This window comes from Petaurus breviceps, unplaced genomic scaffold (assembly GCF_028583685.1).
Source record: "Petaurus breviceps papuanus isolate PSGF00001 unplaced genomic scaffold, PetGlider_PUasm1.0 185, whole genome shotgun sequence".
NCBI classification, from domain to species: Eukaryota; Metazoa; Chordata; class Mammalia; order Diprotodontia; family Petauridae; genus Petaurus; species Petaurus breviceps.
This window is the reverse complement of record NW_027185797.1, coordinates 4340155-4355834: the sequence shown is the minus strand read 5'-3', so window position 1 is coordinate 4355834 and position 15680 is coordinate 4340155. Positions and strand designations below refer to the sequence as shown.

General features: G+C 40.5%; 1 protein-coding gene and 1 pseudogene across 3 annotated transcripts; both read right to left on the bottom strand.

Annotated features, from left to right (window-relative positions):
- Positions 1 to 374: 374 nt before the first annotated feature.
- Positions 375 to 2860, bottom strand: LOC138161563 (BTB/POZ domain-containing protein KCTD18-like; annotated as a pseudogene).
- A 783-nt stretch (positions 2861 to 3643) lies between these two features.
- LOC138161614 (C-C chemokine receptor type 5-like) lies at positions 3644 to 14200 on the bottom strand. 3 transcript variants are annotated; one of them, XM_069088361.1, is made up of 6 exons: positions 14050 to 14200; positions 13358 to 13589; positions 10906 to 11205; positions 10296 to 10421; positions 9479 to 9511; positions 3644 to 7305 (listed from the first exon to the last, which is right to left on the bottom strand). In XM_069088361.1, the coding sequence occupies exon 6, from the start codon at positions 7292 to 7294 to the stop codon at positions 6242 to 6244; it is 1053 nt and encodes a 350-aa protein (XP_068944462.1). In that variant the 5' UTR covers positions 7295 to 7305; positions 9479 to 9511; positions 10296 to 10421; positions 10906 to 11205; positions 13358 to 13589; positions 14050 to 14200; the 3' UTR covers positions 3644 to 6241. The 3 variants fall into 3 exon arrangements, with proteins under 3 accessions (XP_068944462.1, XP_068944461.1, XP_068944460.1); XM_069088360.1 differs by lacking the exon at positions 14050 to 14200 and having other exon boundaries at positions 13358 to 13644; XM_069088359.1 differs by lacking the exons at positions 10296 to 10421; positions 10906 to 11205; positions 13358 to 13589; positions 14050 to 14200 and having other exon boundaries at positions 9479 to 9789.
- Between the last annotated feature and the right edge of the window lie 1480 nt (positions 14201 to 15680).

Below are 15680 nucleotides of genomic sequence, written 5' to 3'. Positions count from 1 at the left end.
TAGGGGCGGCCAGGTGGCTCAGCGAGTAAGAGTACCGGCTCCAGTGTTGGGACGACCTGGAGATCGAATCCTGGGCTCAGACACTCAGCACCACACCCAGAAATAACTGGCGGTGTAACCTTGAGCAAGTTACTTAACCCCGATTGCTTAAAAAAAAAAAATAAAAATGAAATGGACTGCCTTGTGAAGAAGTGAGCTCTGTGTGTCCAAGGATCAAATGGGCTGCCTTGTAAAATAGTGAGTTCCCTATCATTGGCAGTATTTAAATACTGACGCAATGATCACGTCAGAAATACTATAAAAGGTTGAACTAGAAGACTTTTAAGAATCTGTGATTCTATGAAGTCATAGCTAGTGAGTGAGAGGGCAACAAATTCAATAAACAAGCATTTATTAAGCAAGTATGTGCCAGCACATATTTTTCCTTACAACTATTGGATGAAGCAGGTGGTATAAGCATAATTTTTAAAACATATTTTATTTTTTTCCAGTTACATGTAAAACATTTTAAACATTTTTAAAAAATGTTTTTGAGGCAGGGCTGGAAGAGAATCTATTGAGTTTCAACTGAAATAAAAAGGCAGGGGAAACAATCATGATCTCTCAGACAAAACAAAAGCAAAAAGAGAACTATTTAAAAGAAATAATCAGGGAGACTACATTTTGCTAAAAGTTACCATAGAGAATGAAGTAACAAAACACTTATACAGCAGATTTCTCTGATAAAGGCCTCACTTCTCAAATATATAGAGAACTGAGTCAAATTTATAAAAATAAGTTCTGTTCTTCAAATGACAAATGGTCAAAAGATATGAGCTAGCAGTGTTCAGAAAAAGGAATCAAACCTATCTGCAGTCATATGAAAAGTGTTCTAAATCACTGCTGATTAGAGAAATGCAGAATAAAACAACTTTGAAGTGCTACCTCTTACCTATCAGAAATGACAAAAGCTGGAGAGGATGGGGGAAACTAGGTAAACTAATAAGCTAGATTAATAAACTGGTCCAATTATTCTGCAGATCAATTTGGAACTATGCCCAAAGGGCTATAAAACTCTACATACCTTTTGCTCAGCAATACCACTACTAGGCCTGTATCCCAGAGAGATTAAAGGAAAGGGGAAAATATATGTATAAATTATTTATAGTAGTTTTTTTGTGGTAGCAAAGAATTGGGAATTGAGGGGGTGTTCATCAGTTGGGGAATGGCTGAACAAGTTATGACATATGATTAGGATGGAATACTATTTGTGACATAAGAAATGAGGAGGAGAATGGTTTCAGGAAAAAAAAAAAAACATGGCAAGATCTGTATAAACTGTTGCAAAGTGACCATGAGAACTGAGAGATCATTGTGCACAATTATGTGTTACAGCAATGTTATAATAATGATCAACTGTGAAATACGGGGCTAGTTCATTCTTTTTAACATTCTTTTCTTTTTAAAATTTGAGTTCCAAATTCTCTCCCTTCTTCCCACGCCTTCCTCAGCTACTGAGGAGGCAAGCTGAATGACAGCAATTCTACATGATCAGAGGAGGTCCCTGTGATTGTTTTAGTCGTTCCTGGAGAGGAGAGCTGAGAAGCTGAAAACAGAGGAGCCCACTCTAGTCTGATCTCTCCAGGGAGAAGAGGTTTTTTTTTCTGGTATAGAAGCCTTCCCTGGGCATGTATGCGTTTCACCATTTTCCGCACTTCTGGTTCCACAGGATGTCTGTGACAGACGTTGAAATGCCAGGGTCAGGTATGGTTTTTGACACTGTATGGCATCCAGCTAAATGACTGCCACTACAGGGCTGCTTAATGGTCATCTGGGAAAGAGGTTTTTGAAGTATTAGGTGCAAGCACCTTTACTGAAGCAGAATTCTTGTTGAAGGGCCCCCAAATCGAAAGGGTTCAGATCCTGCTTTCCAGCTCACACCACCCTCTTCGTCTTCATTCAAGGCTGTCAAGCACCTTCTTCTAATTGGAGGAAGATTTCCCTGTAAAGGTCAAGAGTCCAGCATTCATTCTATCAATTCCTGTGGAACAGGCAGGTAGCTGACGCAGTCACCCTCCATCGTCTTCGATTCTGCTACAGAGTAACAGTAAACGCTACACTTCTTCCTCCTAGCTGTTCACCACTAGCATCGATGCTTCTGTGGCGTACACACCAGTAATTCTGCTCTCACAGCTGGCTCCAGATGTGCTGAGGTAGTGAAGAACCTAGACAGCAGGTTTGTTCCAGACCAAAAGTCTGTCAAAGCCTTTTGAAGTCCTATAACTGACCCGAAGCACGTGTCTCCACTTCACTGGCCAAGTGGTCAGATAAACCGAGAGGATAAAGTAGCCATCAGCGTCTTCCCGCCGCGCCAGGAGACTTTGCTCAGAGTTTGGTATCGAAGCAGATTTCCATCGCGATCCCGAAGACAAGCCCCTTAGCGGCTCCTTGTCAGCTGCACGTCCTGCCGGCCCGTGGCGGCTCGGATGGGGGCCCGGACAGGGCGCGGAGAGCCCGGGCAAAGCTGGCTCAGACACGCAGAGGAAGTGGCGGCGGCTTTGGCAGCGTCCCCTCCAGCAGCGCCTCCTCCTCCTTGTACGTCCTCCATGCTGCGGGCTGCGCCCCCGTGCGGCCCCCGTGGGCCGCTGCGGGCCACCGAGGGCAGCCCCAAAGTGCTGATGGACCAACTCGAGGGCTTGCCCATACTACTCCTGGACAGTGCGGATTCTTCATCCACTTGGATTTTCCCTATATGAATTACTAAACCCATCCCATTTTAGTGACTGTGGATTTCATTGAAGGTTTGTTAAGCATCAGACATTGTGCCAGACATTGTACTCACTGTTTTTGTTAAATATTTATTAAATATTTTGGTCCTCATCACAACCCTGGGAGGTAGATGCTATTATCCCTACGTTTTAGTTGATGAAGCCAAGGCAGATAGAGGTTAAGTGACTTGCTTAGGGTCACACAGCTAATAAGTGTTTGAGTCTGGATTTGAATTCAGGTCTTTCTCTAGACCCATTGCTATATCCAATAGGCTATCTGGCTGGTGGTGGCAGTTAATTCTGGATAGAAAATTTGTTATGTGTGTTTAGAGGCACTTTTGTCGAAGGTAGTGAATTGATTCCCTTTAAATGTCTTATTGTTTTATGCCATAATTGCCTGATGTAAATCTTCCATTAAAAATTTGCCCTGAAAATTTATATGGATCTTGAAGAATGTTTCTTAAAGAACTTTCTATACCCTTAATTATGGCACCATATATGGCATGGTAAAGCCTTTTGCTTAATGCTTATAACTAACTATTCATTATAGACAAATTAGAAGAAAAGAATTGAAAACCAGTGCTCTTCATTGCTTGCTACTGTAACAGATCACAGATTATGTTATGCCAGATCCTGTCAGTAAGCAGGAAAACCAGTCAAATACACCCAGCACAGCACTGAGAACATGGGCAAAAGGAACCTTGACAGACAGAGAAAGCATAGTGACTACTCTCAGGATTTTTCATGGAACATCCATCTATAGGAGCATGTCAGTATTAGACTGTTCAACTGCACTTCTGGAGAAGTGAAGCATGAACTTTATCAGACAGATGTGTGAGCCAGGGCTACTCCTCACTTATTTGACATAATAGAAAAATAAAAGCCTTGGGTCACCATTTTTTCCTATCAATTGTATTTATTTCTATCTAAGAATATTTTGAAAAGATAATTGTTTTTCTAATGCAATTGGGGAGTAAATTAATTTTCAAACCACAGTACAGTTGAGGATGAAATGTTTGTTTTAAATATGTAAAAATTAGTTCACCTGGTCTTGAAAGAAATTAGATCTTAGGCACAAGGAAAACCAGAAAGAAAAACCTTGAGACAAAAGACAATCTAAAATTATTTCAGACTTTTCTCTTTTCCTCTTTTCCTTAACACCTACTCCCTATTTCCATAACTGCATCTTTCTTTCTTTCTTTCTTTCTTTCTTTCTTTCTTTCTTTCTTTCTTTCTTTCTTTCTTTCTTTCTTCCTTCCTTCCTTCCTTCCTTCCTTCCTTCCTTCCTTCCTTCCTTCCTTCCTTCCTTCCTTCCTTCCTTCCTTCCTTCCTTCCTTCCTTCCTTCTTTTCTTTCTTTCTTTCTTTCTTTCTTTCTTTCTTTCTTTCTTTCTTTCTTTCTTTCTTTCTTCTTTCCTTCCTTCCTTCCTTTCTCTCTTTTTTCCTTTCACAGATCTCTGTCTTCTGTTCTCAGTACCTATTCTCTTTCTAACTTGAATTTCCTGGCATCACCTCTACTTCATTCTGATTATATAGTAACCTAAACTCTGAATACTCAATCCTCCTATTGGCATTCTCCAATGGAAATATATGTTGTCATAAGACAACTCTCCTGAATCTTTTGAGACTGATGTTTCACTTTAAATCACCATAGAAAGCTTCATTTGATGGAACAATATGCTGACAATTCCTTCTTTGTTCCTTTTCATCCCAGTCTGCAATAGTAGAATGAATTGTAGATTCAGGACCAAAAGGTGTAGCTCTGAGTCCTGGTTCTGTCTCTTAATAGCCATGTGATTTGGGGTAACTTATTTAATCTCTTTGACCCAAAGTTTTTCCCTCTTGTGTAACCTGAGAAGGTTAGATCAATTAATTGATCTCTAGGGTCCTTTCCAGTCTGGATTCTCTTGCTCTGAAACTCACTCCTTTTTCTTTTTTCCCCCATGACTGAGTTTTTTCTCTTCTGTCTATGCTGAAGTATTCCACTTTGGAAAGTTCCTATGATCTCTGTGGCCTGCCTCCACCACAGAGTGGTTTTGGTTGTGCTAGAAGGTTAAAAGAGATGGGAAGCAAAGGAAATGGTTCAGTGAGCAGTGGTTTTAGGCGACCAAGAAGAAGTATGAGGAAATCAAGATGCATGGAGCTGGCATGATGGAGACAGGAGCAATACAGGTGAGATCAGAACCTATGAGCATCTAAGGGAGGGTGTTAGTTTATTAGGACCTTATCTGTTTACCCTTTGGCCATACTGTCCTTGCTACTCTAAACACATCGCTTTCATGCCTTTACACTTTTTGTTCATGTACTTTTCCTATTTAGTATATTTGTCTATCCACCTAGCCAATTATTTCTTTTTTTTAAGACATGATTTTTATTGAACATTTGTAATACTCACTTTTACATTATTAAAAATCTTTACAATAAAAAAACAGCTGTAAAAAAGGGGGGGACATTTTCCTGGATTTATCATTGTACAGTTTAAGCACAAAAATATTATATCTAAATGTGGTCATTTTCCAAGTATCCAATCTTCATCATTTCATCAAAATACACTACACACGTATGTATAGATACTAATTGATAAATATTCTCACAATTAACCAATAAAGCACATCTACCACTTTAGGTTTGTCTGTGTCTTTCTTTCTGCCAATTTTCTTTCAAGGCAAAGTTGGAATCTCTTCTCTGTGAATCTCCCTGGATCACTCCAGTTTGTTCTTGAATCATAGTCTTCTCTAGCATTCAAAGCCTGGGTTAGGGTTCTTAACCTGGGTTCTGTCCCAGGGGTTCTGACTCCAAGGGGTCCATGGACAGATTTTAGGAGTCTGTGAACTTATTTTTAAATATTTTGATGAAATGTCCTTTGTAATACTATACATTTTTTTCTATGCTTTTAAAGACTATTATGAGAAGGGATCTTTGAGCTTCAACAGATACTGCGAAAGGGATCAATGACATAAGAAAAGTCCAGAACCCCTGGGCTAGATCCTTCTTTGGACAATCAATTATGTTCTGCCTGCTTCGTTCCTTCTCTTGTATAGTTATACTGAAGAGTAATTAATATTTCTTATTCTTATACCTTGTTTTCTCAACTAGATAGTAAAGTCCTTGAGGATAAGAACTATGTCTCATAATTCCTCATATCCTTCATGGAGTTAAGGGCGAAAAGGACAGTCAGTACTAATGATAGTTTGATTTTTAGGTGACACAACACAAAACTCAGAGATCATGCTCCACCAAGTTTCACTGAGCTTTGTTGGGAGTTTGATTTTATGGATTTGAAAATGTCTAGTACAGACCATACAATGGGTGCTTAATAAAAGATTGTAGAAGTAGTGAGTGAATGAATCATTTCAAACACTATGACTGTAAATTGTTTTTAAAAGAATCTGACTGTGAGATCTAATTTTTTAAAACAAGAATTCATTTTAAAAAACTTTTATGCAATTACTCCTTTAACTTTTAAAAAGCCTATGCACACAGTAATAAATCCTCTTTATAGACCAGTAGAAATGTCCTGCTCCCCAGTAGATCGGGTATATACTGAGCTCACTCGGTCAATTGTCTCCCCATGGAAAATGGGGCACTGTTTGCAGAAATGCCGGACAATGTATTTGTGGAAGAAAGTAGAGAGGTATCTCCTAAACTTTTCCCCAACAAAGGCATAAATCACTGGGTTGATACAGCAGTGAGTCATTCCAAGTGTTTCTGTTATTTGCACGGCTCGGTCCAGTCTCTTGGAACTGTCACAATTGTTTAGACCAAAGAAAGCTTGGAATGTATTCAAGAGAAGCATGATGTTATAAGGGGCCCAGAAGAGAAAGTAAACGATCATAATCGCAAAGATTAACCTCACTGCCTTATGTTTCTTCTTCTCATTCCGACACCTTAGCAATGTTTTTATGATTCCTGAGTAGCAGATGACCATAACAAAGAGGGGTAGCACTAACCCCAAAAGATTCATCTTTAAAGTTTGGAAGTTCTTCCAGGCAGAAAATTGCTCTAAAGGGAAATGAGGGCTGCAGGTGTGTTGCATGCCTTCCTTTTGAGATTTGGTAAAAATTATTTCTGGGAGAGAGGCAAAGCCAGCCACCACCCAGGTGATGACACTTGTCAAAATTCCAAATGTGACGGTCCTAGCTTTCAGAGCAAACACAGCATGGACAATGGCCAGGTACCGATCGATGGTCAAGAGGATGATGAAGAAGACTCCTCCAAAGAAACCCATGTGATAGAATCCCGTCAGCACCTTACACAGGCCATCTCCAAAGATCCACTGGTCTGCAGCATAGTGAGCCCAGAAGGGGAGGGTGACAATGAAAAGCAAATCAGAGATGGCCAGATTGAGCAGATAGATGTCAGTCATGCTTTTCAGCTTTTTGCATCTTATCAAGACCAGAAAAACTAGAGCATTGCCCACAAAGCCAAAAATGAACACCAGGGAGTATAGTGGGGGGAGGAGCTGTGATGCCATGTGCTTCACATCAAGTTTCTGGCAGGGTTCTTCAAACTCTGGGTAGTAGAATGGTGAGGTTGTCTCAATGTCCATCTTGCTTTGTCCTATGAATAAAAGAAGAGATGCTCCTTTTAAAAACAGAAAGTTTACTTAATATGTCCCCTTAAATACAAACTACCCTAAATACTAAAATTACAGTTAAGATATATACACAGACACATACCCATGCATTAACTTTTCTTTGTGTATGTTTACACATAGATATTTACATAACTCTGTATATATTGCTTCCCTCAAATAGAATGCCAGGTCCTTAAGGCAAGGAACTCTCTTTGTACCCCCAGCTCCACATTGTTATGTGCTTAATAACTATTTGCTAAAAGAATGAGTGAATAAACGAATGGCAAATCATTGAGTATTTACAGGGAAATAGACCCAGAGGACTCATATCCCACTACTTGCTAGCCAATGTGGCCATGGCCAAATTGTTTCACTTTTCTAGGCCTCAGTTTCCTAATCTGAAAAACAAAAGGGTTAGACTAATTGACTCCTAGACTTTTTTCCAACTTCTGACATTTCAAGATCTGGTGAGAGTTTGCCTGTTATTTTCACAAAGCAAAGAATTCTGCCCTGTTGGGAAGAAGGATGAGCACAATGTTCCAACCAATAGAAATCTGCTGAGGTTTCCATAGTAATTGGGAGTGAAACTTCAACAGTTTAAGGTTGAGACACCCCCACACACACTTCCCATGCACATATCATCTTAGAACACTCATTTCAGTAATGTGTTGTGGATAGGAGGACTGGAGACTCAAATTGGACTGGCTACAGTTTAAATGAAGGGGAGAGAAGCACATTCTTCCAGTGAGTTTTCTTAACACAGTCAGTTTACATAATCCAGGACATGGCACCCACATATTCCAGCCCTTCTCTTCAAGGCAATGACTAAAGTTCCCCCCAAATTTACCAGTTTTGATGGTCTCTCATTCTTTTCCACTTTGTTCCATATTTAGGGATCATCCCTCATGCATATCATGGTGAAGTGGAAAGCATACTGCAGGCCATGCATAGTCAACACACTTCTTAGGATTCCAATAGATATTTCACATCCTCTTTAACCAGAAGTCTGACCTCAGCCTACATACAATCTGGGGAGCAGCATATTCCTAGACTCTCTCCAGTCCTCCCTGAGGAGGGTGGACCCCTCTCTTTATCCAGATGAGGCCACTGAAAGGAACGTGTGCCACGCAGGATGAGGCATGGCTCTTCATAGACTGGTGGGTCGTGGAGCTAGAAAGGACTTTAGAGGCTTGCTCTTCCTATAGAAGAGGAGGAAACCAAGGCCCATGGAGATGGAATGATTTTCCCAAGGTCGTCTGGTATCAGAACTGGGATTTGGATCATAGGAGATTCTAGAGCTGGAAAGAACATCAGGGCCATCTTATCTATTTTACAACTAAGGAGTCCAAGTCTCAGAAAAATTAAATGACTTGTCCAAGGTGACACAAGTAAGGTGGGATTTGAATCCAGATCTTTTAAGAGCCATTGCTCTTTCTATTGACATAGACTCCTAGGGTCCTAGATATAGGGCTAGAAGAGACCCCTGGGGCACTTTGTCCAACCCTCTCATCCTACAGGTAAGGAAACTGAGGACTAAATGACTTTCCCAAAGCCAACCCAGCAGTAGATATCCAAAGCAGAATTTGAACCCATGTATCCTGGTTCCAGGGCCAGTGCTCTTTCTGGTGGGTCACACCATCTCCCATTTGCAGTTGACCCTAGCCTACATTTGACCGAGGATCTATTAGTGAGACTGAAGCTTGTGGGTAACTTGCTATCAGTTTTGATTTTGTTATGATTTCCCTTTCTTTGGAGAAACAGAACCCTGTCACTGAGACACATCTGCAGGAACTGGGGAGGTCAGTTTAAAGTCCTCCCTCACATAACAGAATCTCTTAACAAGGTTTCAGCAAAGTCTCTTCTCTTTGATGAGAGATTAAATTTGAAATTTGTCATCTGACTGGTTTCCTTTTTCCCAGTTAGCATAGAGTTTTAGAGCACTTATCATTCATCACAATTTTCCTCAGGCTCTACTGTGATCACAGACTGGAATGGATTCCAAATTCTCTATTTTCCCTATCTTGATGATGATAATTTAAAAAAAATAATATTGTCACCATCTTGACATATTGTCAAACACATTCCCCACCCTAGAGTTATTCTGATTTTCACTGAGCAGCATTGGTAATTAAGTAGAAGAATTGAAAGGTGACTTACCGTAGAGTTCCTGTGAGGGGAACTTCTGTTCTTCTGGCCAAGTCAACGTGAAAATAAATTATGTATAGTTAGTATACTCCCAAGTAGGAAATGCTGTTTCCTGCCTAAGAGGGAGGTGTTATTATTTTTTTTTTTAGTTTAGATAGATGGCAAAAAAAGTTCTTCTTTTTATAAATAGAACTTCCAGTGGATATGGGCATATGATCAGTCTTGTGAAACACCCAGTTACTCGGCTTCCCAAAATATTAGTGTTTGCCCAAACCCTAATGGTTGTAGATTTAGTCTTAAAAACACAAAGGGAAGTCAAGTGTCTCTATGGACCTGACTTTCTAAAGCTTTGTCTTCCACAAGGTGGCAGAGTAAACAGTCAGTTTTTTGCTTTGTAGTTTGTTTGTTTTTGTTTGTTTTTGCAAATTTGTAGTCCAAGTGATTGATTGATTCATTGTTTGACTCTATATTTTTTACCTTACTGGTTGTGTGATATCAGTGTCTGGAATGAGCCTTTAACTGCTTTGTGACTATAGTTGATCTGTGGTGCATGTACACCCATGATCTTGTTAACAGTGAAATTTCCCCAGGAGTCTGAATTTCAGAGCCTCTTCTGTGAGCAAGTATAGAGGGAAAGGGTATAAGGAGGTTTCACTTTAAAAGATTTCACTGCCTTCTAGAGAGGTACCATGGAGGAGTGGAGAGCACATGGAACTTGTAGCTGATGTTTTTGAGAAAGCATTTCCTTTATCTGTAAAATGTGGATGATAATAGTTGCCCTTTCCTCCTCATAAGATTGTTATGATGAAAGCACTTGGAGAGTTATTACCATAATCCTGGTCTTCTGGTCATTCAGTGCCCTCAGGATGGTTCACATTGTGCAGCAGGTTTTTAAAGGACACCAAGGAAGTAGTAGACATGGTTCCTCCATTTAAGTAGCTTGTAATCTTTGTTGCTAAAATAAAATAATTTATGTAAAGCAACTATTAGAAAATATTTATCACTGATAAGGAAAGTATTGGATAGAGTGCTGGAGTTGGAGATGGGAAGGCCTGAATTCAAATCTTCTCTCAGACACTAATTATCTATGTTACCTTGGGCAAGTCATTTAACTTCTGTTTGCCTTAGTTTCCTGATCTGTAAGATGGGGCTAATCATACATCTACCTCCCAAGGTGGTTGTAAAGCTCACATGAGTTAATATTTGTAAAGCACCTTGAAAACCTTAGAGCACTTTATAAGTGCTAGCTATTATTATTATTAATTTTGTTATCAATAATAAAAGATGGGGACTATATCACAAGATTGTTGTGAGGATACAATGAGAGAAACTACAGTGTTTTCACAACTCTTAAAGTGCTGTATGAATGCTGGCTTTCACTATTATTGACAAGAACAAGAAAGCATTGAAAATTCTACTTACTGTAGCACCTCACTTACCTGATAGCTGATAATCTGGATATCTGAATGAATCCAGAACTCCCTGAAATACCACTGAGAAGACGCATGGTGCAGTAGTGAGTGAGGTAGGGAGTTCTCCATTGCTGGAGGTCTTCATGGAGACTAGATGACCCAGAGTGAGTGGTTTGTAGAGGGAATTCTTCAGGAGCCATTGGACTAGATAATATCTGTGGTCCATTCCAGTTTTGAAATTCTATGACTTTCATGATTATAGAAGAAAAAGGACGGAACTGGCATGTTGGGAGTATGGGTTTTAGGTCTGACTCTGCCATCAATTATCTGTTTGGGATATTAATGAATTAATTGGGAAATTAATGAATCACAGGAGGTTTTAATTTTCTCATCTGTAAAATAAATTAGACTATGGCAGCCCCAACAGTCGTCAGTTATTAAGTACCTACTGTGTGTTAGGCACTCTGTTGCAACAGTTAAAAAAAGAAGAAAGACTTTACCATCTATGGGAAAGACAAAATGTGAACATATAAGTAAACACAAAACAGATAACAAAATGATTTCTGGGGAGGGGGCACTAGTAATTGGCACAATCAGAAGAGGCAACACTTGTAAGAGGTAACATTTGTGCTGAGCTATGAAGTGAGGTGAGAAAAGAATAACTTTAGAATTCTGTGTTTCTACAATAATCCAGATATGACCCCTCCCCACCAAAAAGGCCTTTGACTAGCCAAAAGAGCTACCACAAGGTCCCCACATTAAGAGCATACACTTTATTAAGACCCTTCTCCCCCTTATTTTACATAAACTTCCCAGAAGATCAGTTATCTCCTTTCAGAGGCTGTGACAGATTAGAAATGTCAGATCTGAGGTTTCTTAGTGTTGGTACCACCCCAGGCAGCAATGAGAATCTCAAAATGAGAAGGGACCCACCCCAGTATCCATCTAATCCAATCTGTACCAGACCAAGAATGCCTATTACAAGTACTCCTCTAGCCTAGGACTGGAGCAACCTATTCCTCCCCTTTCCAAGTTGCCTATTTTATTTCTTGTTGGCTATAATTGTTAAGAAGAACCCCCCTCCCCCCACCTTATGTGGAAAAACAATGAAGTTACTCTTCTAGGGTGAAGCTTGCTGCAGGTAGGGGTCTGTCTGCCTGAGGGGCTAAGGGTATTTTTTCTTAATGCTATCAGCTCACACTCCCATTCTAGTGTGTTCTCTTCATTGTTAAACACCAGTGACTAGTGCCCAGTCCAGTTTTTACCAATTCATGCCAACCAGCTTTTACAAAAGGTTGCTTATTGCTAAGACATAGCCAGAACAGAAGTTACAGATATTTCCTCCCAATCTCTGGGGGCATAATCTTCTATGCCTCCCCTGTCTCTGGGGAGAGGGGTCCTAGTCTTAATTTAGTTTTTACATAGGATTTGAGCCCCAAGTTCACTTTGAAATGTGGTATAGCTATTGGGTGAGGACACTGCATCTCATCTGGGACTCAGGCTGAGTCACAGTAGGTTGCTTAGTACTTTGCTCCTCTGTCTAGCTTTGGGAAAATCCCAGCATAGACTCTAGTTCCCCAACTTCTAGTGATTCACTCTCCTGACCTTTCAAAGCTCCCAAGGTTCAAATCTGTCCTCAGACACTTACTAGCTGTGTGACCTTGGGCAAGTCAATTAATCCCCTTTGCCTCAGTTTCCTCATCTGCAAAATGAAATGAAAAAGTCCATCTCCCGTCCCTTTAACCTAAAAGCAGGAAAAAATGGACCTAAAAGAGAGAGAGGCAACAGCAGGGACATGTGCTTATGGGCCCCATGGCTCTTCCCCACAGAGGGCTCAGTCCTTGAACATAGCCAGGCCAGTGAGAGGATCTCCTCACTTTGTCTACTTAGTGCCCTTTGAATATACCCCCATTCTAGCTACACAGCCAGTCACCAGTCCATCTCTTTACCACATGGCTAGCAGACAGGAATGAGTCACAGAATGTCAGCAAAGACTCCAAATTTGAGGCTAGGGTCTGTCCTTTCTGTGTCATCCACTTCCACTGGGTTCTGTGCCGGCGGAGCTGTTGTACAGGCTCACCAACCACCCATGATACTTAGGCCATGTGAATTCTGCCTCTTAGTGGCCTCTACTCATTGAGCTTAGTTCCACCTTCTGCAGTCAGTCAGTCAGTCAGTCAGTCAATAAACATTTGTTAAGCTCCCACAAGCACTGAGCTAAGTGAGCCCTGGGGATCTGAAGAAAGGCAAAGAACATACCCTTTTCTCAAGGAGTTTATAGTCGAATGTGAGAATAACAGTTACATACAAACAAGCTATGCGTGGGATAAAGTGGCAATAATCAACAGAGAGGAGAACTTAGAATCAAGGTGAATTCCTGTAGAGATAGAATTCTTTCTGGGCCTTGAAAGAAGCCAGGGAAGCCAGGAGGCAGTGGTGAAGAGAGAGAAGAGGCACGGGGGACAACCAGGAAAAATACCTGGAGTCAGGAGTGTCAGGTGAAGCCTGGTCCTTCCTCCACATGGCATTATTTCAGATGCTTGAAGATAGCAGCTTCTTCCCTAGGTTATGTCTTCTCCAGTCTTAAACATTCCCATTTCCTTCAGCCAGTCCTCATATAGGCTGAGCTCAGGATCCTTCACCAGCGTGGTTGGCTTCCTCTGGATCCTGTCCAACTGATCAATGTCCTTCTTAAACTCTGGTGCCCAGAACTGAAAACAGTACCCCAAATGGGATGAGATTAGTCAGACTACAGTAGAAGATCGCCTCCTTATTTCTGGGAGCTATGCCTCTTTTAATGCAGCCTTAGGTCATGTTCATTGTTTTGTTTTGTTTTTAGCTGCTTATGCTGATGTAATCATCATAGTACCAAAGATCCCAGATCTTTGTGATGGCAAAGAACTAGAAATTGAGGGGAGGCCCTGTAAAGTCATGCCAAGCAAAGGCAACTTCCCAAGGTTCAAAATACCAGCATAGGTGCTCTCCATTTTATTCAGTGACCAACCAAGAACAGAGAAGGTCAAAACATGACATCATTCAAAATACAGCATTTACTAAGTGTGATTAAATAATCTCCAAGTACTACCCCACCCCAGGACCTTCCAATCATTCAATCAATTACAAAGTCCCTGTTCTAAATACTACATCAAGTTTAAGCACAGCACTTAATACCCAAATGGAGGTCTTTTCTTCATCTTGACAGGAGGCAAGTTCTCAGCAATCTTTGTTCCTGGGGAGACAAAGCTTAGCAAGGCCACAAGATACATTGCCAGTCTCTTCATTAATTCATCCTCTGTCTGCAGAACAGTCCTAGGACCCCTGAAAACATTAGCAAAACCCTCTCCCAGGATTTCTGTAAACATACAACAAGAAAATCCTTCTTCAGGGCTTCTGAACCAACGGAAAGATTCCCAGACCCCTGCAACAACAGCACTGTCCTTCACCAGTGGACAGTATTCACTCTCTGTCTGCAGGACAGTCTCAGTAGCTCTGAACCAACAGCCAGGTTCCAAGACTTCTTCAACAACAGGACTGTCTTTCACCAGTGGACAAATCTGGCAAAACAACATCAAAACAGACAGACTAAGTACCAGCAAAACAGCCATGTCTCCTCAGTCCTTGGCAGCTCCAGGGGCAGGTCTCAAAAATCCAGGGCAATTCAAAGTGGCCCTCAGCAATCCTCTCAGTCTCTCTCTGCCTCCACAAGTGCTGCTTCCAAAAAGTTCTTCTGCCTCTCTCCTGTGTCTCTCCAAATCTACGTCACCAGCTCCTCCCAGTTCAGGACTCTCTTTTCTCATCAACAAGTCCATCCCACAGGTGGGATTAACAAGCTCTGGGTTTTAACACAATCAATTTGAAAACCAAGCCAATACAGGGGAATCTTTATATTCCATTACTATCACAGGCCCATCAACAACAGCTAAGCATATTGTGATACATGATAGTGATGGAATACTACTGTGCTATAAGAAACAATGAGCTTGTTAATTTTAGAAAACCCTGTAAAGGCTTGCATGAGATAGTAAAAAGTGAAGTGAACAGAGCTGAGAGAACATTGCATACAGTAATAGCAATTTTGTTTGAAGAACAATTGTAAATGACCAAGTTATTCAGCATATTATAAATACTCAAATCATCTATAAAGGGCCTATGAAGGAAAATGCTATCCACCTCCAGAGAAAGAAATGATAGACAGAAGTATATGGTTTTATGTATATTTATAAATCTGTGTCAAATGGTGACCTTCTCTAGTGCCAGGTGGGGAGAGAAGAAGGGAGATTATTTGAAACTTAAAATGTAACAAAAATTTTCTTAAAAAAGAAAGAAAATAAATTTCATCTGATGCAGAGCAACATTTTCACCATTTAAGATCTTTTTGAACCCTAATTTTGCTGTCTTTTTAAAGTATCCCTTCTAGCTTTATATAATCTTAAAATTGGATAAATATGCCCTCTGAGTCTTGATCTAAGGCATTGCTTAAAATATGAACACAGAACTAAGCCCAGAAATGCCTGGGTCATTTCACTTGACACTTCCTTCTAAGTGAATGATAAACTTTGGCCAAAGATGAGTTCTGAAGCTACCCATTCATATCATTCCATCTTGTCCACAAAGATAATTAGAGTGACTGCTTTGCTAAAATCATACTCCTGTCCTACCAATCTAGCTACTAACCATTGGACCAACACTTGACTTTCTTTTTATTCGTAATTCCTGTCCCTTTCTCCATAATCTTTCAAAGATCTCTGACAAAGGCTCAATTGGTCATTGCTGCCACTTATTGCAATATGTTGTTAGGTAGT